General features: G+C 48.3%; 14 protein-coding genes across 14 annotated transcripts; 7 read left to right on the top strand and 7 right to left on the bottom strand.

The window, feature by feature from the left end:
- Positions 1-88: 88 nt before the first annotated feature.
- MGYG_02161 (bimA protein) lies at positions 89-2704 on the top strand (the record flags this gene model as incomplete). Its single annotated transcript, XM_003174584.1, has 4 exons — positions 89-425; positions 497-670; positions 730-2561; positions 2633-2704. 4 exons carry the CDS (start codon positions 89-91, stop codon positions 2702-2704), a joined length of 2415 nt encoding a protein of 804 aa, XP_003174632.1.
- Positions 2705-4047: 1343 nt separating this feature from the next.
- On the top strand, positions 4048-5013 carry MGYG_02162 (1-acyl-sn-glycerol-3-phosphate acyltransferase beta; the record flags this gene model as incomplete). The annotated part of the gene is made up of 2 exons (XM_003174585.1): positions 4048-4759; positions 4823-5013. 2 exons carry the CDS (start codon positions 4048-4050, stop codon positions 5011-5013), a joined length of 903 nt encoding a protein of 300 aa, XP_003174633.1.
- Positions 5014-5318: 305 nt separating this feature from the next.
- Positions 5319-6278, bottom strand: MGYG_02163 (4'-phosphopantetheinyl transferase NpgA; the record flags this gene model as incomplete). Its single annotated transcript, XM_003174586.1, has 1 exon — positions 5319-6278. One exon carries the CDS (start codon positions 6276-6278, stop codon positions 5319-5321), a length of 960 nt encoding a protein of 319 aa, XP_003174634.1.
- Positions 6279-6614: 336 nt separating this feature from the next.
- On the bottom strand, positions 6615-7394 carry MGYG_02164 (hypothetical protein; the record flags this gene model as incomplete). Its single annotated transcript, XM_003174587.1, has 3 exons — positions 6615-6921; positions 7034-7181; positions 7235-7394. The coding sequence occupies 3 exons, from the start codon at positions 7392-7394 to the stop codon at positions 6615-6617; spliced, it is 615 nt and encodes a 204-aa protein (XP_003174635.1).
- Positions 7395-8062: 668 nt separating this feature from the next.
- On the top strand, positions 8063-8917 carry MGYG_02165 (glutamine amidotransferase subunit pdxT; the record flags this gene model as incomplete). The annotated part of the gene is made up of 2 exons (XM_003174588.1): positions 8063-8313; positions 8371-8917. 2 exons carry the CDS (start codon positions 8063-8065, stop codon positions 8915-8917), a joined length of 798 nt encoding a protein of 265 aa, XP_003174636.1.
- Positions 8918-9058: 141 nt separating this feature from the next.
- MGYG_02166 (nuclear cap-binding protein subunit 2) lies at positions 9059-9778 on the bottom strand (the record flags this gene model as incomplete). The annotated part of the gene is made up of 5 exons (XM_003174589.1): positions 9059-9155; positions 9211-9402; positions 9451-9495; positions 9551-9657; positions 9716-9778. The coding sequence occupies 5 exons, from the start codon at positions 9776-9778 to the stop codon at positions 9059-9061; spliced, it is 504 nt and encodes a 167-aa protein (XP_003174637.1).
- A 347-nt stretch (positions 9779-10125) lies between these two features.
- MGYG_02167 (hypothetical protein) lies at positions 10126-13050 on the top strand (the record flags this gene model as incomplete). The annotated part of the gene is made up of 4 exons (XM_003174590.1): positions 10126-10524; positions 10583-12688; positions 12747-12901; positions 12981-13050. 4 exons carry the CDS (start codon positions 10126-10128, stop codon positions 13048-13050), a joined length of 2730 nt encoding a protein of 909 aa, XP_003174638.1.
- A 387-nt stretch (positions 13051-13437) lies between these two features.
- MGYG_02168 (hypothetical protein) lies at positions 13438-14151 on the bottom strand (the record flags this gene model as incomplete). Its single annotated transcript, XM_003174591.1, has 1 exon — positions 13438-14151. One exon carries the CDS (start codon positions 14149-14151, stop codon positions 13438-13440), a length of 714 nt encoding a protein of 237 aa, XP_003174639.1.
- A 1029-nt stretch (positions 14152-15180) lies between these two features.
- MGYG_02169 (peptidyl-prolyl cis-trans isomerase ssp1) lies at positions 15181-15996 on the bottom strand (the record flags this gene model as incomplete). Its single annotated transcript, XM_003174592.1, has 4 exons — positions 15181-15190; positions 15243-15359; positions 15419-15834; positions 15880-15996. The coding sequence occupies 4 exons, from the start codon at positions 15994-15996 to the stop codon at positions 15181-15183; spliced, it is 660 nt and encodes a 219-aa protein (XP_003174640.1).
- A 117-nt stretch (positions 15997-16113) lies between these two features.
- MGYG_02170 (hypothetical protein) lies at positions 16114-17841 on the top strand (the record flags this gene model as incomplete). Its single annotated transcript, XM_003174593.1, has 1 exon — positions 16114-17841. The coding sequence occupies one exon, from the start codon at positions 16114-16116 to the stop codon at positions 17839-17841; it is 1728 nt and encodes a 575-aa protein (XP_003174641.1).
- Positions 17842-18090: 249 nt separating this feature from the next.
- Positions 18091-18858, top strand: MGYG_02171 (DNA-directed RNA polymerase subunit; the record flags this gene model as incomplete). Its single annotated transcript, XM_003174594.1, has 4 exons — positions 18091-18181; positions 18255-18426; positions 18593-18682; positions 18751-18858. Coding segments are annotated over 4 exons (398 nt in total), but the record flags the coding sequence as incomplete, so codon positions are not given.
- Positions 18859-19076: 218 nt separating this feature from the next.
- MGYG_02172 (mitochondrial 54S ribosomal protein YmL38/YmL34) lies at positions 19077-19654 on the bottom strand (the record flags this gene model as incomplete). Its single annotated transcript, XM_003174595.1, has 4 exons — positions 19077-19147; positions 19210-19434; positions 19499-19583; positions 19640-19654. The coding sequence occupies 4 exons, from the start codon at positions 19652-19654 to the stop codon at positions 19077-19079; spliced, it is 396 nt and encodes a 131-aa protein (XP_003174643.1).
- A 618-nt stretch (positions 19655-20272) lies between these two features.
- MGYG_02173 (histone-lysine N-methyltransferase set9) lies at positions 20273-22290 on the top strand (the record flags this gene model as incomplete). The annotated part of the gene is made up of 2 exons (XM_003174596.1): positions 20273-20368; positions 20470-22290. 2 exons carry the CDS (start codon positions 20273-20275, stop codon positions 22288-22290), a joined length of 1917 nt encoding a protein of 638 aa, XP_003174644.1.
- Positions 22291-22362: 72 nt separating this feature from the next.
- MGYG_02174 (hypothetical protein) lies at positions 22363-22764 on the bottom strand (the record flags this gene model as incomplete). The annotated part of the gene is made up of 1 exon (XM_003174597.1): positions 22363-22764. The coding sequence occupies one exon, from the start codon at positions 22762-22764 to the stop codon at positions 22363-22365; it is 402 nt and encodes a 133-aa protein (XP_003174645.1).
- Positions 22765-22863: the final 99 nt, after the last annotated feature.

Below are 22863 nucleotides of genomic sequence, written 5' to 3' on the forward strand. Positions count from 1 at the left end.
GAGTTGGGCGGACGCCGTCGCCTCGCCGCCAGCCAGCTCCCCTCTACCTCTACCGCTGCCTCTGTCGCTCTCGAAAACACCGCCCAGCATGGCTCCCTCGGGGCCCCATATCTCGAGCCAGCTACGGCAACTCATATACTACCATCTCGATAATAATCTGCTTCGAAACGCTCTGTTCCTGGCTGGCCGGCTGCACGCCTTCGAGCCCAGGTCGTCGGAAGCTGCCTACCTGCTCGCCCTGTGTCTGCTGCAGTCCGGACAGCCAAAGTACGCCTGGGAGGTCTGTCGCAATGCCGGAACTCGGGGGACGCATCTCGGGTGTGCCTACATCTATGCTCAGACCTGTCTTGACCTCGGAAACTACATGGAGGGAATCACGGCCTTGGAGCGGAGTAAGCCTCAGTGGGCGTCGAAGAATAACTGGAGTGAGCTTTTCTCTCTCTCTCTTTTTCCGCTCTCCAAGCTTTGACTGCTGGCGTCTAACGGTTGTACATAGATAAACACAGTGAAAACAGACGACAGCATCTGCCTGATGCAGCTGCGGTGCTTTGCCTCCAGGGGAAACTATGGCATGCTCACAAGGACATACACAAAGCTGTCGACTGCTATGTTGAAGCTCTCAAACTGAACCCGTTCCTTTGGGATGCTTTCCTGGGACTTTCCGAGACCGGTACGTCAAGGCTTACTTTGATTCTTTTTCTAGCATGTATGGCTACTAACAAGGTGTAGGTGCAAATGTGAGAGTACCGAATATCTACAAGATGACACCAGAAATGGTGGCCATGCTCACTCCGTCAGCCTCGGAGAGCTCATTTTCTGAGAAGTCCATCACAAACAGCCAACCACTCCAAGTACAGCCGAGTGCTAACCACAACGTTGATCCCTTTTCATCGACAAACGGTACCAGCTACGGCAGCTCAGCGCTATGGGAAAAACTCAATGGCAGCAGTGTCAGCGTGGTGTCTGCATCTGCATTACTCCCCGAAGGACTAGAAACTCCCGTCGCCCAGAGTGATTCGGATGACTTCCGCGTCCGGACCGGGCCTAATACGGGAGAGACATACGGGGAGCCACCCTTTGCTCCCGCTCGAAAGTCACGGACAATGCAGGTCCTGGGCGTTGAAAGCTGTGTAGAACCGCCACGGCTCAAACCGACCAGCACACGATCCAAGACGAAACCAAAGTCAGCATCGGCTGAAGAAGTTGCCCAAAGCAAGGAATCTACTGCCTCCCAACAGAATGCTTCGGCGGTGGAGCGCAAAAGAACAGTTTCGGGACATATAGCTCCCACAAACACGACACCGCAGCAGGTTGAACCTGGTGCGCCCCAGCGACGAAGCGTTCGGCTGTTCAATCAAATACGGCCTACCAGCAAGTTCTCTACGGCTGCAGCCAGTCTGGGAACTCGGGAAGGACGTGAGATAAAAAAAGCAAAGTCTACCAGCTCGAAGAGCCGCAGCACCGCCACCACAGCTCCCCTGGGGCGATCGACGACCTCGTCTCGAAAACAAGGAGGCGAATCAGCAGATGCCGACACCAAGGAGAGCCGGTCAAATGGGACCTCATCAGAGTCTCTTAATGGGCCATCAAGACCTCAACTGCCGGATAAGTCCAAGGAGATTGACGCCCTGGCATGGACGCTGGATCTCTTTTCAAGGCTGGCGAGCGGACACGCGGCACTCTGTAGCTACAGGTGTCAGGATGCTCTCCAGATATATAACTCTTTACCGCAGAATCAACGGGAAACGCCTTGGGTACTATCGCAGATCGGTCGGGCGTATTACGAACAGGCGCTGTACAGTGATGCCGAAAAGTATTTCTCCAGGGTGCGGACAATAGCGCCTTCGCAGCTGGAAGGCATGGAGGTCTATTCAACAGTGCTCTGGCACCTGAAGAACGAAGTTGAACTGGCATATCTCGCTCACGAGCTGATGGAAACCGATCGCCTGGCACCCGAATCGTGGTGTGCGATTGGAAACTCCTTCTCCCTGCAAGGAGATCACGACCAGGCTTTGCGATGTTTCAAGCGAGCAACACAGGTGGACCCCAGGTTTGCTTACGGCTACACTCTCCAGGGACATGAATACATGTCCAACGAGGAATACGACAAGGCCCAGGATGCGTACCGCTATGCCATCAACGCCAACGCTAGACATTACAGTGCCTGGTACGGTCTCGGTAAGGTCTACGAGCGGATGGGCAAACTCAAGTTCGCCGAACAGCATCTTCGTACTGCATCGAACATCAATCCAGCCAACGTCGTCTTGATATGCAGCATAGGCCTGGTCCTCGAGCGCCAGAATAACCTCAAGGCCGCGCTGTTGCAGTACAGTCGAGCCTCATCACTGTCGCCTCACTCAGTGCTGGCGCGATTACGCAAAGCACGAACATTACTCAAGCTCAACGAGGTGAATCTCGCTCACATCGAGCTGAAGGTGCTCAAGGACGTGGCTCCCGACGAGCCCAACGTGCATTATCTATTAGGCAAGCTATATAAAATGATACAGGACAAGGGCAACGCAATAAAACACTTTACCACCGCCCTAAACTTGGATCCAAAGGTACGTTACCCACTAGCCCATGTCCATGTATCAGGATTATTGTGGGACGTAACTAACGAACGAATGAACAGGCCGCCCAATTCATCAAGGAGGCCATGGAATCCATTGAAAACCCTGATGACGTTGATGACGACATGACATGATTAATGTTCCCATCATAATCATCCCTTTTCCTCCTTTCCACTCCATACTCCAGCCCTATTCGTGCTTTCATTCAGCCCACCTCACTTGTATTCTTTACTCTTTACCCCTTTCTTCCTACTTTCCTACCAACCTACTACCTAACTACCTACAAGACAGCATAATAACCAGCTGCCTTCATCCCCGTTTCAACCAGCATAATGGGTCTTGGTCCGTTTCTTTCATTTCCTCGGTGTTGGTGTTCCGGTTGGCTTTTGTTTTCTTTTAGTCAGGGATAATGCATAACGAGCATAACGCAGTGGTAATAGCATACGGAGCGAAGAGAAGAGAAACAACAGAAAGGTGGAAAAAAAGGAGACAGACATGAGAGCGGTAAAGGGGACGCGGAGAGGTTACTTTTCTTCTCCCTGCCAGGCTTCAACTTGACTTGCTCGGCAGGGAATGAATGTACATTTTGCCTTACGTACAAAAGGGACGGACGGGTTGCTTGCTTGGGCTGGATGTTGATATGTTTTCTCCTTTTGACTTCGACCGTCCTAGGAAATATGCCTTGTTTCCGTCCTACCTAAAATCAACTGAAGTATTGTTACCATACATTGAGCTTGAGAACTATAAAAACCATATGACTGTCTTCGTTGTATTTCTTTCTACTCTTCCGCTCCGCCCTCCACCCGCCAAGTTTTCCGCCCTCAGCCTCGATTTTCACCCTGTATAATTACTCCTATCTCTTTTATACACCTTGCCAACCTTCTTCTATTTACCGTCTTAATTGTCTAATATATTCATCGAGTTCCGTCGGCTTTTTACTAGGCTCTCGTCTTTACTACGAGACAAGGGCTGCTGGTCGGCCGATTTCATATCAACCTCCTTTTGCTTGATTCTTCTAAGTCAACCGACATTCTCAAGCAGTTTCTTCACTCTAAATAGATTCTTGCTAGCAGCTGCTTTATATCATTGTATCTATTTATTTTTGTCTCTGTATCACATCTCTCGATTATCAAGCATAACTAACCAGCCGGATGCCCTCCGCCAAAACATCACCAACACCTCCTACCGACAACATAAAATAGAAACACCCCTGACATCTTATTAATATATCAAGTAAACATTGATTGAAACATCGACGTCTAAATAAAATGCCGAGTAAACGGCTGGCTGATACTGTTGGGACGCCCCGTTTTTCAGCCACTGGGAACCCCTGACCCGGGAAAAAAAAATAGTCAAACAAAAAAGAGACTGCAAAAATACGTACATATCTTCCCGCGCACGTCGCAAAGCAGAACAAAGGACGAGAAGGAGAAGAACCGATCTACGACCGACCGACCGACCGACCGACCGACCGACCATGGCCATCTTCTCCTACATCCTCTCGGGCCTCACGTCCTACGCTGCGCTGACGCTGAGCCTCTTCGGCCTGTCCGTCAAAGTGCCCCGCGCAGGCTTCTTCGCCCGCTGTCTCGCCGCATACGCTTCCCTCCTGTTCTGCGCAGCCTACGGCGTGCTCGCCTCGATATGCCTCCGTATTGCTGGGCGCGGCCAGATCGCGCAGTGGACAGTCGCTAGAGCCTTCAAGTGGTCGATGTGGCTGACCACCGGCGTGCATTTCGACATCATCCAGGGCCAGAAATACCTCTCTACGCGGCCCGCTGTGTTTCTCGTGAACCACCAGACGGAGCTGGACGTGCTTCTTCTCGGTGCAGTGCTGCCTCAGTACTCTGCTGTGACGGCGAAGAGGTCACTTTCGCGTGTGCCGCTGCTAGGATGGTTCATGTCGCTTTCGGGGACCGTGTTTATTGATCGTGCGAACCGCGAGACTGCGTTCAAGGCGTTTGATAATGCTGCCAGTTTGATGAAATCAAAGGGGCAGAGCGTGATTATCTTCCCTGAGGGGACGAGAAGCTATGCGCGGGAACCTACCATGTTGCCGTTCAAGAAGGGAGCATTCCATCTAGCTGTTAAGGCGGAGGCGGATATCGTGCCAATCGTGGCTGAGAATTACTCGCATGTTCTGGACGTGAAGAAGATGAAGTTCACTTCGGGTACTATCAACGTCAAGGGTGAGACTGTCTCATGCACCTTTATGTTTCTTTTTCTAGTGTATACTGACAGCTACTGTGTAGTTCTGCCTCCAGTTAGTACCAAGGGCCTTACCACTGCGGATGTCGACTCCTTGGTCCAGAATACAAGACAGTCCATGCTTGATGCCATGGTTGAGATGGACAAGATGAGAAAGATCAAAGACATTGCCGATTCCCAGGTGGTGGTGGAAGACACTCCTCGAGCGACTCGTTCTACCGCCGTTGAGATATAAACCGTGAACGGACTAGCCGTTATTATACCCTTAATCATCCCTTGGCCATAATAAACTAGACTTCAAAGACCATACACACGAGAAACCCCGAATAATATACTTTTCAATACACCAGTGGGTTACCCTGAAGTCCAAAAGCTGTGATTCCCTTGAAATTAACTATAGAATTACACAGGGCAATGGCTTTTCCATCCATTACCTCGAGCATTGCATTATGAGTATGGGGCATTTTGTATCATTAGAAAAAGACTATAGATTATGAATTACGACTATTATCCAGTTCCTAGACTCTTGTTATGTCGATTTCAGCCGAGACACCTACATTCTCCCCTAGCACAACGTCCGATATCCTTCTCAATATCAATAGCCGTAAATTCATCCCATGCATTTGACCCCTGAGCTTGGTCGAAACCTCCTCCTCTCGTAGCAGTGGCAAGTATATACCTCTCTCCAAACGCAACAACCTCCATCCGCACGTTATCAACCAGCTCTCCCTCCAGCCGTATCTCTATGCCAGCCAACGGCTTACCCCAGACACCTACTTCCTCAGCCTCAGGGGGTATAACATTGGTAAATTCCAGCTTCTGCAACCAAGACGCCAGCAGCCCTTCTCCGATCATCTTGATATAAGCCTCCTTGAGCGCCCAGTACGTATAGAACATCCGAGTCCGGTACTTTATAGACCTGGCCTGCCCACCACCTCCTCCAGACTTGATAATCTCCAGCTCTTTGGCCGAAAATGCCTCCGTAAAAATATCAACAAATTCACGAAAGTCCTTTTCCGTGTTAGGTGCAAACGACGGGTTCCGTCTCTCCCTCTCATCCGTACAAGTGATATCAACCCCAACCTGAGGCGGTCCCTTTTCACCGCGCGAAGACGGATCTAATCTTCTTGTATCGTCCCCTTCTGCATCACCGTGGTACATGCACCCCGCCAACGCTACCATGCTGGCCTGGTGACTGACGTTGAACTCCAGACGAAGCGTCTCTGTCTCGCCGGTGCTGGTATAGCATGGTCTGCAGTGGGGTTTGGGCGTGCGGCTGACGATGACTTGGTTCCAGGGCAGTCTGGCGGTGCGATGGATGTACAGATATTTCAACAGGCTGGATGCCAGAGACATATGCTGGTCTACTACATGGTAGAAGGCTCTGATCTTCTTCTGCTCTGCTGGCTGGAGAGTGTCGATTAAGGGGAGCAAAGTGGTCGACTGAGTCCAGCGGCTCATGTCGATGTACCATCTTGTCAGGCGAGAATCGGAGGCCATCTCTATTCACTTCAGGCTTATTCTTATGGTCTGTACATGAGATATATGTCCCTAGCTAGCTGATATAAGGCAAAGAGGTTGGGCTGATGAAGGGATTTTGTACGCGGGATAGGAGGATTTTATGCAAGTTTGTTTTGATAAATTCGGCTTTTTGAATATTCAATGTTCAAACCTCGCACTCTGCCTCCACCAACTCGTCACATCTATCATTTTGGTATATTTATACAGCTTTCTAGCCACCGATGAAAAGGTACTATAACCTAAAGTGTATCTTAAGCATTTGAATATTCCTGCTGATCATTAACCCTAAAATAAATAAATAAAGCTACGAACAGCTCAAAGCATAAATCCAAAGAGCGTAGCGAGCAAAGGGACCATGTAGAGCCTCTTCCACATCCCTTCATCCAACAGCTTCACTCCCAGTCCCGGAGAAGCAGTCTGGGTCACGGTCTTGGTAGCTGTCGCCGTGGCAGTCTTTGGTTCGTCAGTAGTGCTGGTTGTCAGTGCAAAAGTCGCTCTGTAGTAAGTCCTGGGGAAGCTATAGAAGCGATCAGACGAGAAACATGCGACTAGGCTGTGGATTCCGGTAGCTGCAGCATTCTGTGAGTTGAATATAGTGACCGTGTCGCATATGTCAGTTCCGCTAGAGTGTTTTCATCAGTATCAAGTGCCAGGGGATATCTTCCATATTACGTGCATGTATGAATATATATATGTACGGAGTACGAGGAGGAGAAATAGAAAAAAGATATTACCAGTCGCCCCGGACACCGTTAGAGTACACGCCGACGTTTCCCTCGCATCCCACCAGGGGGTTGCAGTATGGCTCCCCAGTAGGACAGCAGGCCCCGAACCGTGGGCCGGCAGCATAGTACTGTCCCGACGGACAGGTGTAGGAGTACCCTAGCCGCAGGTCAGAACATCCATCCACTCAACAGACTCACGGGGGGACACACAGTAGACGCTTGATGAGTACCAGCCTATAAGATCCGAGTAATCCTGGCGTTTCTGCAGGTCTTCAACCCTGGGTGCTGGAGTGATCTCAGGGTGAAGGTTGCGAGCGCAGACAGAGGCGATATCCGCGATCAGGACTGCGACAAGGAGGAAGAGCTGCATCTTGCTGTCTTTCGGCCCTGAGAAGACGTTGACATCGTATCGGGCAGGCTCTGCAGGATATTACTCTGTTAAATAGTCCAGCTAGTCATCGATCCAGGCAGCCAGACAGCTAGACAGCTAATCATCGATGCGCTTCCTGTCGATCAACGCCACAATACGATTCAACGCTGATTCTATAATAAGCATCAAAGATCGACTAAGCATTCACGATACCCCATGATATGCCTAGTATGCTGGTATCTGATATCAACAGACGATGTTTGGTTATCATTTGATATCAGGTAGTGAGCTTGTTGTAGCCGATGTCAATATCGTCTTGATGTTTGTACAATGATCAATAACACAGTTGGCTGCTTGGTCAGAGCCACCGCTTTACCTCTATTATACTTGCATGCCTACCTCAAGCTCACCTAGACAGTTATCTTTCTCTTCTTTATATCAATCAATATCCATGCATTTATTCTATTTTTCTTGATTTTTCCTTTTTTCCGTTCTTTCCCCATCAATTTTCGGCCCGAGGAGCGGAACAACTTATTACCGAAGAGCCGGATTACTCAGCGGTTATCGATAACTTTTTGACTCTTAAATTGACGAAGAAAAGACGAAGAAACAACGAAGTCGCCAGGAAGAAAGTAGTTGAAGGGATAGAGACGACACCGGATAATGCAATGACGATTACTGTGGGTGTCCTCGCCTTGCAGGGCGCGTTTTACGAGCACATCCAGCTGCTGAAGGTAGCCGCGGAAAAGCTGAGGGGCAGCAAGACGTACGCCAAACAACAGTGGGAGTTCATCGAGGTCCGCACGGCAGCTGAGCTGGCGAGATGCGACGGGCTGATTATCCCTGGTGGTGAGAGCACTGCCATGGCCTTGGTGGCTGCCCGCTCAAACCTGCTGGAGCCACTGAGAGACTTTGTCAAGTAGGTTGACTCCAAGTGCGCAACGCAAGTGTATGCACGTATTGACCAGCCGTGTAGACTCCATAGGAAGCCTACCTGGGGTACCTGCGCCGGATTGATCCTGCTCGCTGAATCGGCAAACCGGACAAAGCGTGGTGGCCAAGATCTCATTGGCGGATTGGATGTTCGAGTCAACAGGAACCATTTCGGAAGGCAGACCGAGAGCTTTTATGCGCCATTGGATTTGCCGTTCTTGCCGGGTGATGCTGGACCATTCCGAGCGGTGTTTATTCGTGCTCCTGTGGTCGAGAAGGTTCTTTCGGCCAAGGATGGGATCCAGGACGAGGAACTTGCCATAGATGGCACCGTGGTGGCCCCCTCGAGGAAGCCAGAGAGTGAAGTTGCTCGTAAAGCCATGGCCAATAAAGTCGAGATCCTGGGCAAGTTACCCGCCAAGGCTGACGGCAGCGGCGAGCCGGGTGATATCGTGGCTGTAAAGCAGGGGAATGTGTTTGGTACTAGCTTCCACCCAGAGTTGACGGACGACGCTAGGATTCACATGTGGTGGCTCTGTCAAGTCAGTGAGGCAGCAAAGCTACAGAAAGCAGAAGTGGTCGTTCGATAGACAAGAATATATAGATTTTTTTTTCTGTTTTGTTTCATTTTGAACTTTTTTTGTTGCTTGTTTTTGGGTATCTGATAAGAGACTTGCGTCCATGTTTTAGGTGTTAGGACACCCAACCCACCGCATTGTATATACCTCCACTCAACGATCATCTCCCATTCCGCGCCCATAACCACCACGGCCGGGATCGAATTCATCTCGAAACTCATCACGAACTTGTCCTCCGGATTTACCGCGCCTAGTGAAGTCATCAGCTCTGTCGTCAATAACCACAGTAGCCAATCATAACGTACCCATACTGTCTCCCTTCTTGAAATCCAGGGTCCAAATCCGTTCGAATGATTCTCTCGTCCAACTTTGTTCCTCCAATATACTTCATACAGTCCAAAGCGTCTTGGTGCGTGTAATATTCGACAAAGCAGAAACCACAAGGTGTCTTTTGGAATCGATCCAAGCCCATTACTAGTCGTTTTATCTCGCCGCACCTAAAATCGTTAGATAATGCTCCTTCGGCAGGTTAACTGGAGACGTACTTTGCGAATAGCTCGTGTATCTGCTCTTCTGTTGTGTAGAATGACCTAGGGGATAATTGTTAGACAATATCTGACTGTTACCATCCTGCTGAAAACGTACAAGTTTCCAACATATAAAGTGGTAGCCTCTTTCAATGTTGCATCAAAGTCCGCCTGGGGTTTATCTTCCTCGCGCTCTCGATCATGGTACGACTTCCGGCGTTTGTTCTGCAGGTTGAGCAAGTTAGCGATCGACTCTCTTACAGAAGCCAGCCAGAGCGCATACCTTGTTGCTAAAATATGTGCTGGGCTTGTCCAGCCTCTCCACTGTAGACCGAGGAGTAGCCATCTCTCTCTCTACTCTCACAAGTTCTTGTTGATAGGGAAAGCTGTAGATGTTCTTTTCTTCCTCTTCTTGTCCTCGTTGTCTCGAAGCTCGAAAGTTGAAGCGCGCTAAAAAGGAGCTTTGAGGCTTGGCGCGCGGTTGTCAAAACTTCATCTTTTTGACTTGCAAGAAGAAAAATAACATTGATCTATACGACAAACAAGCTTGCTCTTGAGGTGAAGGATCTAGAGCTAGATATGATACGACAAGTATGAGGGTTGCTGCGCTATAATAAACCTGTCAATACTCTCTACGGCCATTTATTCCCATCCATTTTACCGCGAGAACGTATCTTCAAATCCAACGTCAATATGCCGCGAATCGTGGATTATTCTCCTCCGTGGCTAGCCAGGCCCTCTCCAGGTGTTGATCTCTTCTGTCCTGAAGCAAAGGATAAGTCGTTGTCGTCATCATTGCATCGCGATACACAGAAAGCTATCCAAGAACCCACGCAGGAACCACGGCCGGTTCGAACACTTGCTCGAAGAGGCACGGAAGTCTTTACTGTCATCGATAACCAGATCAGATGGGCAGATCTTGCGAGATTGAAAGATGAATGGAGGAAAGGAGTAAAGCAGAAGAGGGAGGAATCTGCTGGAGAGGCTAGTGGAGCAGATAAGAAAGAGAATGGTACGCTGGAGCGCAATGCTGCTAGAGAAGAATCAGAGGAACGGGAAGAAGGAGATACCTCAAAGGCTTCATATTACAGAGTACGAGTGGCCTTTTTTATTTATAGACTGGTAAGACGCTAATGGTTACACTTGATAGGCACTGAATACTCCCGTCTATGGCAAAATTGAGCAACTCGCTGTCTCTCCCAATGGAGCTTTCCTGGCGATCACAACAATCCATACCGTTCATATTGCGATCTTGCCTGATATTTCGCATCTTTCTGGACCAGATTACTCCCCTATTCGCGTCAAAACGTTCCAACTAGGACCTACCACCCATGTTATACCTGAATCACCAGTTGTTGGTGTCCTCTGGCACCCCTTGGGAATAAATGATACCAATTGTGGATGCATAGTTACTGTGACTGCCGATTCAGCAGTTCGGCTATGGGAGATAGATCGCAAGAACCATTGGTCCTTTGACAGGCCTACGCTTGCGATTGACTTGAAAAAACTGGTTGACGGAACTTCCATGGATCAGGACTTTACCCCATTAAGCTTCGGTCAAAATAAGGGTTTCTCCGCAGACTCGTTTGATATGGAAGTTGCGGCTGCTAGGTTTGGCGGTCACGGGTACGAGGAGGAAGATGCATGGGCTTCTATGACGCTCTGGGTAGCCATGCGAACTGGTGATGTCTATGCCCTTTGCCCACTTTTGCCGTCAAAGTGGCAGGCTTCGCCGGTTACTGTCCCATCTCTTACATCTTCCATCGTCCGGGAACTAGCCATTGCGCAGGCCGAGGCTATAGACTCGGACGACGAGCTCAAAGCAACCCAGCAACAATATGAGTGGCTCAAGGAGATGGATAATCAGGACATATCTGTGATCGAAGATGAAGCAATGGTTACGGAAATTCGAACCCGTCCGACTAACCCAAGTCCCATACCGCGGCTCCAAGGGCCTTTCTTGTTTGAATGCGAGGAACTTGAGGAAGACACGGACATCACAGATATCCTTGTCATTGCTTCCAGAGCAGACATTGATGATCTGATGGCCGGAGAGGATGAACCCGAGCTATTAAGTGAAATTGCCCAGAGTGGGCTATCTGGTACAATCATCTGTCTTTTGACGTCAATAGGAACACTCCATGTGTGCCTTGAAATGGACGGAGTGAAAGGACAATGGCTTCCTAGGACCTGCAAAAACACATTCAGCACGCCCATGTCTGAGCCATCCGAGCTACTACTTCTGGAATCACTGGAAACTGTTAGGGCCAAGGACAGACAACAGAATATGTGGCCTATATTCTCGGAAGCCTTTGGATCCCGTTACGAATTCTTCGTGACTACTGCCAGGACCGTCAGCTTCTTTTCCTTGTCCTCCTGGGTTCATCGTATGGAGCCGGAACTAAGATCGGAAGATACAGCTGGCTCAGCGTTCCGTATTAATATAATTTGTGATGGTGAGATCGCGGAACGGGAACAGATGCTGCGATTACCTCCCTCGAACCTGGCTCCAAACAGTGACCAGGAACATTTAGCTGGTTGTTTGCCCATATTTGACTACGACTTGGGATACCTGTTGCTGACTTTCTCGCCTTCCTCGCCATGTGCCGTCCTGCTTGATTCCCCTGAATATGAAGACTTTAGGGCATCTATGGCCCCATCAGACTCCGGAGAACTAGAGGGCCATGCACCCATACCTGCGCACACACGCCCACCGTACCAGGTTCCATCTGTATTATACTCGCAATCTCCCCTCGTGTCATTCGTTGGGGAGTTTGTGCCCCACGGCCATAGACATACCCTCAAAGAACCCGTCCGTCTATCACCATCAACTTTGGAACTCTTCACATCTGCCCACAGAATCTTAAGCGCATATACCCATGCACTGGAAGTTGCAGCCTCTGACCTTTTCCGTCGCTGTGAACGATTGCAAGGTGAGATGCGCGGACAACTTACGCAGCTCGTCGAGGTCGGCGAGAGGATACACGATGTCTCAAACGGCACGGTTAGGGGAACTGTGCGGAAAGCTCCCGTAGATCGTGAACAAGCGCTCAGTTCAAGGCTGAATGCAGCCCAAACGAGACAGAAGGAGCTTACGGAGAGATACAATAATATTCGACTTAGAATCATCAAGGCTGGGGGACGACCAATAAGCGAGAAGGAAAAAGTATGGATGAAAGAAGTTGATACCCTATCTACGTCGATTGGTGAAGATGACGGAAAAGCCAAGGGCGAATTAACAGAAAGGCTTGAAACGGTATGATATCTTAATTCCTGTATACACTTAAAGAAACTCGTACTGACCTATTACTTAGGCAACTACGCTGGCAAAGGAACTACTGTCCGATATGAAGAATATCCCGGATGTAGTTGACTCGACTCCTTCGACACCCAGCACTACACAGCCCAAGGTACCTCAGAGACTACAGAAGGCTAAGGTCGCGGATGCCATGAATATGGTTGAACGAGAGTATGTCATTACCTTTCATTAAAGTTTACTCCAGCCATGCCTCGGGACACACCAGTAACCACTAACCATTCTAATATAGGTCTGCTGTCATTGATGCCATCACATCCAGACTTGAACGACTTTCATCCAATTTCCCTGACCTTGAGTGATATATCAAGACTACTCTCTCTCATATTGTAACCGTTCGAATAAATAAATACCCTTTTACTGCATATTATAATCAAGCCTACCAGGAAATGAGATTTAGAAACATTTGATGTCATTGTAGTAACAAATATGTTCCTAGTTTAAGTGCCGATATGTTAATGAATGCTTCGTAGCTAATACAAAGTAACAAAGCTGAAAGTGACATGCAAAAGGTGCCTATGAAGGCCACCAAAGTAAGATAGTACGCGCCAATAGACAAAGAGTCTTAGGCATATTAAGGGGGATCATAACAGTGTTCAGAAACCAACATTTGCTCCAACCCTGCCCCTGAATGCTTCATCGCGGTTAGGAAAAACCAATAGCGGCAGAGAGATCCAAGTATGCCACCATCAAACCCAACGGTCCCATTCTTTCTCGAGATCCAAACACTCCTCGATAGTCCCCCTGAGCTCCTTAATAATGGTGGTCCAGCTCGGCAAAACAAGGGTCTCAATCTTCTCCTCCCACGTCCGCATCTCGTCTCTGTATGCGTTCCACCACCGCATGAACAAAAGACGGACCGGCATGCTCATAGGAACGTTATCAACGAAGTTCCGTAAATAGACATCCGATTTGATCCATGTACGATACGATCCCTCCAAGAATTCCTGTCGACACAGCCTAAAACTATTCGTGTATCTCAGATATGCCGCCTCCTCGACATAGAACTTCACACCACAAGTAGGTATTTTGGGCGGATCAGCAGTGAACCCTCTCCGAGGGCCCCATTCGAACAGCCTATCGATGGATCTGAGGTGTTTTAAGGCGCGCATTCGAGGTTCTTGGGGGCAAAGACGGTAGAAGCGCTCCTTGTAGCGGCGTTCGATGTACAGGAAGCCCCTGTAAGCTGCATCTGCTTTGCGGCGGGCAATGTTGGTGGCGTGCACGACGTCCTGGGGGATGTCCATAATGATGCAACGAGGGATGGGCATGGTTCTCCTGTCGGTTGTATTGCCTTGATCGTCTGTGGCTGCAGGAAGAATATGCTGGTGTTGATAGGGGATCATTAAGCCGGGCGATGGCCGAGCAGAGGGGATAGACAGGAGTCTTGGATCCAGCGTCATGATGGGTTCAGATAGTGTTTAATAGACAGTAACAAGAGGTGTAGACGGGCTTGTTTGTTTAAGTAAAGGCATGGATGCTGAAGGAAGAAGATATCATGTAGCTTGTTAAGATGATATGAGGGGGCTGGAAGAAGTAAGTGTTTTGATAGAGCTCACTTTGTGCGCAAACAGTTAAAAATAGCTGACAGGACAGCAACACAGAAAATGCCAGAACAGAAAGCTTTTACATTTATATATCAAGGTAAAATGGTATAAAGGGATATGTAATGATACTCTCCACATTTTATAGGCTCTAGCTGAAGCTACCGAGGAGATTTTTGGGACTGCAGCTTAGATTAGAGACCAGACGAAAGAATACACATAAAATATATGCATGATCTGTAGCGGCAGTTGGCTCCCTTAGAGAACTTCATGGGTGTCTAGAGGCTGGTTATATTGATGGTAGCAATGCGCAAAAGATATACATAGGATATATTTGTACACAAAGGGGGGGGGGGGGGGGGAATCGTACACAAGACGGAGGGTAGGTAAGAATCAAGTATATACGTCAAGTACAATAACATCAGCCATAGTATAGCAAAGAGACTAAGGAGAAGAACTGAGGGGACTGCTGTCAAGGTATCAATAGTTGACTTCTGGTGGAAGTTTCGGCCTGCTTCTACCAAAGTGGGGGATATGTTTATTCCTGGCAGACGCACAGGATGACAGCTCATAACAGTCCAGGGAAAAGGATATAAGCAGGCAGTTATCGCCAAAGTAAATTTTATTGTTATGCAGAAGCAAAGAGTGTTCTCTTTACATCGTACATTAAAACGCCGAGTATTTTGCGCCGACATGAACCGTAGCTTTCATCACAGATGCAGGAATGTGCGGTAAATAAGAAAAGTATCGCTGATTATCACTATATAGATAATCAGAGAGACCGAAGATTGAGTGGTATAGGGGAAGTTGTCGTGATGGAGCAGGTTCATGTAGCTTTAAAAATCATAATACATCAAAGAACTAGGCACAAAGTGAAAAGAACGTAGTTCATTGGACGCTAGACGACGGTTAGAAATGAGGCTGCAGGTACGTAGCAAGGGGTAACTTACCGTTCAATCAAATGAACGCCCGAGGCCGTCTCCACGATATCACTGACTTCGCCAACTTTTAGTGCAAATGCAGCCTGCTCAAACTCAGCCTGCATCTCTCCTCGGCCAAAGAATCCCCTTTATCACCATGTTAGTAACGTTTTCTCACGCTGCGTCCGTTGATGTGATAAACTCACAGATCACCCCGCTTTCTTGCACTGCTGCAGTCGGACTCCGAGGTTGCAATATCACCCAGCGAGGCCTCACCGGCCTCAATACGCTGCTTGTGGCTACGCAGTATCTCAATGGCCTCGCTCTTCGAGCGTGTGATCTCCGACTCTCTCCAGCTGCTTGGTCGTCTGCTTTCGTTGTGCTTGATAAGCAGATGGCTCGCTCGGATCTTGCCTTCGCCCTGACCGCTGGCTCCGTGACGATCGCCTGCCGGTACACTGTGGTGGGCAGCCATGTAGACCTTCAGCTTATCCGTGTCGGTGTTCGCGGGTGGCTCCCATCGTGACTCCTTTGAGATCGCGTTGAAGTAGTATGGCAGGTTCTTGGAGTTCGAGTGCCGTACCTCCCAGCCAGAGGGGAGTCCTGTATCAGCCTGTTCCGTCTGTTAGACTTCTCTCTCACTTCACACCCGAGAAGACCAACTCACCATGCTTTCTATCCGTCTATGTTCGTCTTGTCTCTCGATGTTTTCTTGTTGTTTTGATTTCGGCTTCGTCGAGTCTTTTGCGGCGAAGATAAATGCGGGGGACTGCTGAGTCAGCATTCTTCTACTTTCTTTTAACGTCAATCCCATTTATCGAAGTCATAGCATTTTTCATGTTAATAAGAAGATGATATAAGACATGGTGGAAAAGAGACGGATGCTTGAGCCTGTGATGAGATGGAAGACGCTGTCCGGCCAGCAGAGTCTGCACGGCGTGCAGTGTTTGAGAGGGGCGTTCGTGTGTGGTCGAGTCTTGCTGATACTGCTGTCAAGAGTACAACAACATTGCCTGATAGCTGCTATGACTTGAGTATACTTGCAGATGTACCGTGTCTACCGCCAGAGTTGGATTTAAAAGAAGTGCATGGCACGGTATATGCGACTGGGACTTCAGTATGGACAGTAGACGACTCCGATGATTCCACTTATATTGAACAGAGCGTTGATATTGCGGTTTCCACACGCTGGTCAAGTAATATTACACTGACCAATGGGGCCTTGGGCTATCGGTCCTGGTTTGGCTGTGAGGATAACCACATTGCGATACTTGTTCTCGCGTGGGCCTATATTCTCTCGGCTCGCTGGGCGGAACTAGTATCTGGCTCTGTTCTCGAATACAACAGCCAGACAGTCAATAGCAATAACAATCAGGATATCATTTCTGTGAATGCAGGAATAATAAATGATGATGCAGTAAGGTGGTGGACTGCTGTGCTATCCCAAGATGGCTGGAAGGCTTATATTCCTTCCGATACGGCCAGATATAAGTCCCCATGGTCGATATCACTACAGTCCCCCATCCATTTTCGTTTGTCTCACCGTGGAGGCACTCTGGTAAAAACTGGGGCTATATCTTCCGTTGCTGCTCTTGGGTACATTTCGGAGTATTGTGACTTCCACGGCATTACTGACCAGAGCTATGCGGCATTGTCAGTTGCTCTACTGCTGCCAATGCTCAGTTCAAGGGGACGCAGCGTTCGCTTACCAATACCAAAAACCAGCCATGAAGACTCTGCATGTAGGGAAAAGAAGCAGGTCTGCCACGAGCAGCTGTATAAGCTCGATTTCCTGGATAAACTTCTGGTTTTGAGCTGCAATACTAGAGGAATACGTGGTCTTTTGTCCAGCATCTTCTATGACCCAGAAGTAGCCTGCAATTCCGCAAGTCCATGGATCCAAGCAATTATCACTGTACTCAAACCTGTTGAAAATACCCACCTCATTCATGTTATGGCAGCGAGGTCGCCACACCTAGCTTTCATATGGCCAGGGGCAATAATAACGGGCCTTCACAGCGATATAATAAAGGATGTACGATTTGGCTTAACTACAGTTGAGTTGCACTCAGCTATGTGGACTGGGACGATCCAGTCTTTTATACAAGAGCCTCTATCTAAACCCGTAGTTACGGGCAGTTATGTTTCACGTGCTAACGAATGCCGTTTGCTATATATTCTACAGGAAGAGCATCACGAGCACTGGCCGGAGTGTCCATGGCCACCCTTTGGTCAAACGGCCCTCGAAGATACTCACCCTGGTGTTCGCTCAAATGCAGAAAAGCTTACGGGTGGACTCGTATACATTGAATGGAGATGGGCTTGTAAAGAAGGCAGCGTTATTCACCACGTTGCCAGTGGCAGCCTTGTGCCAGTTTCCTGGAAATTACTGAACGAAGCATCTGATATTCCTATCAGTTACGAGGGCTTTGATGATGAGGAGCTAGCATCAAAGGATGCATCACGGAGTGTTTTCAGTTGGCTACGTTCTAAGGGATATCCAACAAGTGAAAGAGAGATATATTGTCACGAATGGTTTTACGTTAGTCCTTCGGATGAAGACGGTCACTATGGAGCTATCCGGCGAGCAGAGAGGTTTAGACGTAAAGGCGTAGAGCAACAAAAGTGACTCACCTTCACCTTAAGAGCTCCCACATGATCACTTTATTCTACTTATTTACTATATATATTGATCCGTGTTATCAGCATTCACTTTCTGGCAAGTCGATGACGGTTGCCTGCTTAGTCATCACATCAGTTGTATAAATTCGAGCCGCATCTGCATCTTCAACTTCCTCTCGAACCAACTCATGGTTTATTGTTCAATAGCATACATCGACTCGAATACAAATTTTCAATATCACCATACATTTTACTACGATGTCTGCGTCTCCGGCTCCCCAGGGCGGCTCCAGCCAGCAACAGCAGCAGGGAACCGACCAAATCCACTTTAAATTCTGTCGCGAATGGTATACAGACCCCGATCCCACCGCCATACTGAAAACGAGAATGAAGACAAGCTAACTTATGCGCCTTTTGTAGCTCCAACTTGCTATACCCAAAAGAAGACCGCACGACAAACTCACTGGTCTTTGCATGCCGAACCTGCCATGTCGCTGAGCCAGCTACATCATACTGCGTCTTCCAGAATAAACTGCACAGCCAGGTTGGCGACACCGCAGGAGTGACACAGGACATCGGAAATGATCCAACTGTTGGTCTACCACTATGTCTCCTTTGTGGGGACTTAATATGCTGTGATTCTTGCGGGGATTTCGCAGAATACATGACCTGGAACAAGCCTGCGCAGCAGAAGAGGAGCTCGTAGTGGTTGAACGGTTTTGAAGAAATATTTTGGCTAACAAGAACTACACATCTAGCTTCCTCGATCAAATAAGCTGTGCCCTAGCTGCGGCGAGAACGAGGCAGTCTTTTTCCAATCCCAGCAACGATCTGCGGAGACGGGAATGGTGAGATACACGAAGATTTTGCTGCTGGATTTTAACGTGCTGTTTTCTGACTTCCGGGAACATTTCAGAAACTTTACTACGTCTGCTGCACTTGCGGAAAGGTGTTTATTTGAAGCATTCACGACATTTCCTTGCGCTTTATTTTTCCAATCTATACGGACCCTTGGTGTTAATTTCTGCCGCTTTCACGACCCTGGCAGTCGATGATTTGGACATGCCTGAGCTATTCACCTCCTTTTTCTTTTTTATTGCTAGGAGTTCACGGTTATTTGCATTTTACCGCAGGAACGGATGGAGGTGCATGGGTGAATGTCTAGAAAAGTGAAAGAATTTAATGATAAACATGACGCCGCCATTCAAATGAGATCTTGTATAATACAGGCAATAAATAATATTACAAATGCATCGGCGCTAATGACAATATTTTCGACCATTTCTTATTCCGTAGTTCCGCTCCAACGATGCCTATTGACCGCAGGTTAGTCACATCCCAGCACATACCGGTTGAATATCAGTCCCCAACTCACCGTTCAATCTTGACCCAATTGGGTCCCCAGACTTGTTTATAAGGACACAGGCATTATCGTCAAACTTAACATAGCTTCCATCCGGCCGTCGGACCTCCTTCTTCGTTCTAACAATCACAGCGTGGCGGACATCTCCTCGCTTGACCTTGTTGGCGATAGACGTGCTTGCGTTACCGTCTGAGCCGAAGTTTCGTTGTTTCTGGACGACGACGACAATTCGGTCCCCTGAAATCGTGACAAAGAAGCAAATCAGCGGTTGTATAGGTATATATCATGGGAGCAGACGAACCTATTGTCCCCGTCTTTGACTTCTTGAGAACTTGCGCGCATTCGACGACTGCAGCGCCGGAGTTGTCAATACAATTGAGGAGTGTCTAGTAGCATAATTAGCACAGTACCTTCCATACAGTACTCAGCAGCAGCAGTATACCTTTAGTTGTATCATCTTTGCTTCATTGCGCAACGTCTTGTCCTGCTTGTTCGTTTCTTCTGCTTCTTCTGCGGCCTCAATCTTTTTTGATTAGATAAGCGTGTATAATAGGATTTATGATACGCCGGATTCCGCTATTTCTTGTCAACGCCGACGATGAAGTGAAGAAAATACAGCATTGTTATACATGAGGACAATCGAAAGAAACTATAACTTCCCTTTTATATTCATGATGAATGTGCCAGAGAAAAAACTAGAGTCGTAAATCGCGTTTTGAGGCCAAAAAACCTCGCCAGCTAAATGTAGTATACAACCACGTGACTGTCGCATTTGGCCCCCTTTGCGACTCGTGAAGAAGAACCGAACCGGCGCGAAGAAGGCTGGCGTTTACATCGCGTGCGCAGTCCTCCTGGAACGTCGACGGCGGAGGGCTTGTGCTTGCTGAGAAGAGGTGCTCATCTTGCGGGAGTCTCCTGGGCCAATGCTACTGAAACACAATTGTTTGGAGGTTGTGTTTGCCCCTTGACTTGAATCCCCAAGAGCAAGCCGCCGTCGAAGAGATATTTCATGACTCTCCTATTACGGCGTTCTGCCTCACTATTGTTATTTCGTGATGATATATGACCTATAACGATGCCACGCACACCTACAGTCGAGAAGAGGGAGAGATTGACGCTTTCTCAGCTTGCAACATACGATGATATCTTGACAGATACCCTTGTGGACCATGTAAGTCCTACGATAATGCTACGGGAATGAGGCAGACGAGACACGAGACAGAGGAGGCAGACGAGGAAGACGAGAACGATTCTAACAGCTTTACGATACAGGCTTACTTCTGGACGACCATTCGGAAAAATAGAACCAAATATTTCCCAGTCAGGGGTATTAATGAGGAGTCTGTTACTTCTATACTCCTTCACGATGTGATCGTTGCCAAAGACGTGTCGAAGGCAGAGAAGGAGTTCTTAGCACTTCCGGGCATTAAGAAGTTCACTGATAGGCTTCGTTCCGATCGGGAGAAAGAATGGTTTCGTCGACATCTTCGAAAATACATCTCAATATATCTCCCTGATTGCCCTTTTGAGGTTGCGACTACGAATCGATATACGGTTTTGACTCATGAGGCCGCGGTATCTGCTAGGAAATTCATACCGTCAGGTCACCCGGTGAAGTATTTGAGTGGGACACTTGTTTCAATCACCAAGGAGGAGGAAAATGACCTGGACCTTACCAAGCGGGATTTCAGCATCGTCATGTCGACTAGAAAAAAGACCGCATCGTTGTTTTTGGGACCTGCGAGATTTGCGAATCACGACTGTAACGCCAATGCGAAGCTGGTCACGAGGGGCTTCGAGAGTATGGAAGTGGTCGCCACCCGGGATATCGACGTTGGAGATGAAATAACGGTCTCATACGGCGATAACTATTTTGGTGAAGATAACTGCGAATGTCTTTGCCACAGCTGTGAGATGGCACAGCGTAATGGTTGGTCTTCACCAACAGCCTCCCGTGTCAATAGCTGGGTGCATAGCGCATCTGAGTTTTCTGATGCATCAGACACTTCATCTATCCCCTCAAATGGGTGCGAAAAGCATGAGTTAGAAACGGACTCTGATATGCCCGATGGTTTTCTGGGGAAGAGACGGAAAGTGGAACGGATATCTTCAAACTTGAGGCTACAAGAATCTGTAGATGATACAGGCGATGCCGATGAAGAAGTAAACCAGAGGCCACCTTCTCCACTGAGGAATATGTGCTTGTCCGCCGGAAATGCGGAAGCAATCAATGATTCCACTTTACCCAGAAATGACAACACTGAAAATGGGTGTAATAGAGCCAATATTCCCGTTTGCGACGAGGAAATATCAGCAACCTGTCGAACCTCAAGAGACACTTCTATTGAAAATAGTAGTGGTCAATCATCTGGATCCACTGCCGCAACATCTTGCCCGGCATCTGGTGATCAGGCACCACTTGCTCCAGAGGCAGAAGAGACTTCTATAAAATATCCAGAAATGGCTGAAAAGCCACCCGAGCTACAAATGAAACCCCCATTTCCTCAGATACTCCTTGGAGATTCTGAGACAGATCTATCTGACTTATCCACGACATCAGAACCAGTTGAATCAGGAGCTCCAATTGACGCCCCCAAACCTAAACGAAAATACAGGAAACGGGGGCTCCCATTACCGGTGGTTGAGGAGCCCCCAATTTTTAAGATCCGTGTCCCTGGTGACTATACCAAGACTAGTGTTCTACTGGTACAGCGTTGTGACCGATGGGTTGAATGCCAAACGTGCAGTGATTGGTTTGTTCAAGGGGAAGCCTATTTTACAAGAAAGGAGTGTCCACGCTGTGAACGGCATTCTAAACTATATGGATATCGATGGCCCAAAACTGATAAAGAGGGTAGGCGTGACAAGGAAGAACGGGTAATGGACCACCGCACAATCCATCGTTTCTTAACTAATGATGATGAATCGCGGCTTGATCGACGGAGTCGGGGACTTGGTGTGAGTACGACGAGCCCAACGCCAGATGTTTCTGAGACAAGGACGGAAACAGATGCAAGCGAGATTGGAGAAGGAAGACGTGTTACTCGATCATGCCGACGGGCGTCCCGGAGACTTGAGGAGAGTTGTGTTTAAGTCGAAGGTTTTGTGTGTGAATATTTATGAAAGTACTCTGTTGGAAACCCTTCCTTCACGATGTTTAGACGATCAATATAGCAAGAAAGTTTCGCCGTTCCAAGGGTTATACGCATGGAAGGGATTTGCGTCCGTCTGATGGATTTGCAAGTGTGGATGGCGAGCTTGAAAAGTGTCGAGCTTTCTCTTGCGTTTATATGCTTTGAGGTATTCCTCCATATCGTCCTCTGGGGTATATGGCCAGTATGGGCCCTCGGGATATCTCATCACGACTGGCACAATACTCCTGTTTTCTTTCTTTGCCTTTTTGAGAGCTAGATCTCGTCGAAAACGAAGTCGTCGCGATGCAATGTGATCTTTACTGGACCATAGTTCGGGAGGCGAGTTGGCAAGCCGGTGGGCTGTTCGTGTTTCGGTCTCCTTGACTGAGTGCATAGAGTCGCGAAGATTGCTCCACCAGTTGAGGAGTCCCATGGCTAAGAATCAATATATCCCTGAGCTGTGGTTTGAGTGATTGGGTGAGGATACCCGACATTTGTTTTACAGGTACGTCTACTTCGTTTAAGTTGCTGC

This window comes from Nannizzia gypsea, genomic scaffold (genome assembly GCF_000150975.2).
Source record: "Nannizzia gypsea CBS 118893 supercont1.2 genomic scaffold, whole genome shotgun sequence".
Classification (NCBI taxonomy): Eukaryota; Fungi; Ascomycota; class Eurotiomycetes; order Onygenales; family Arthrodermataceae; genus Nannizzia; species Nannizzia gypsea.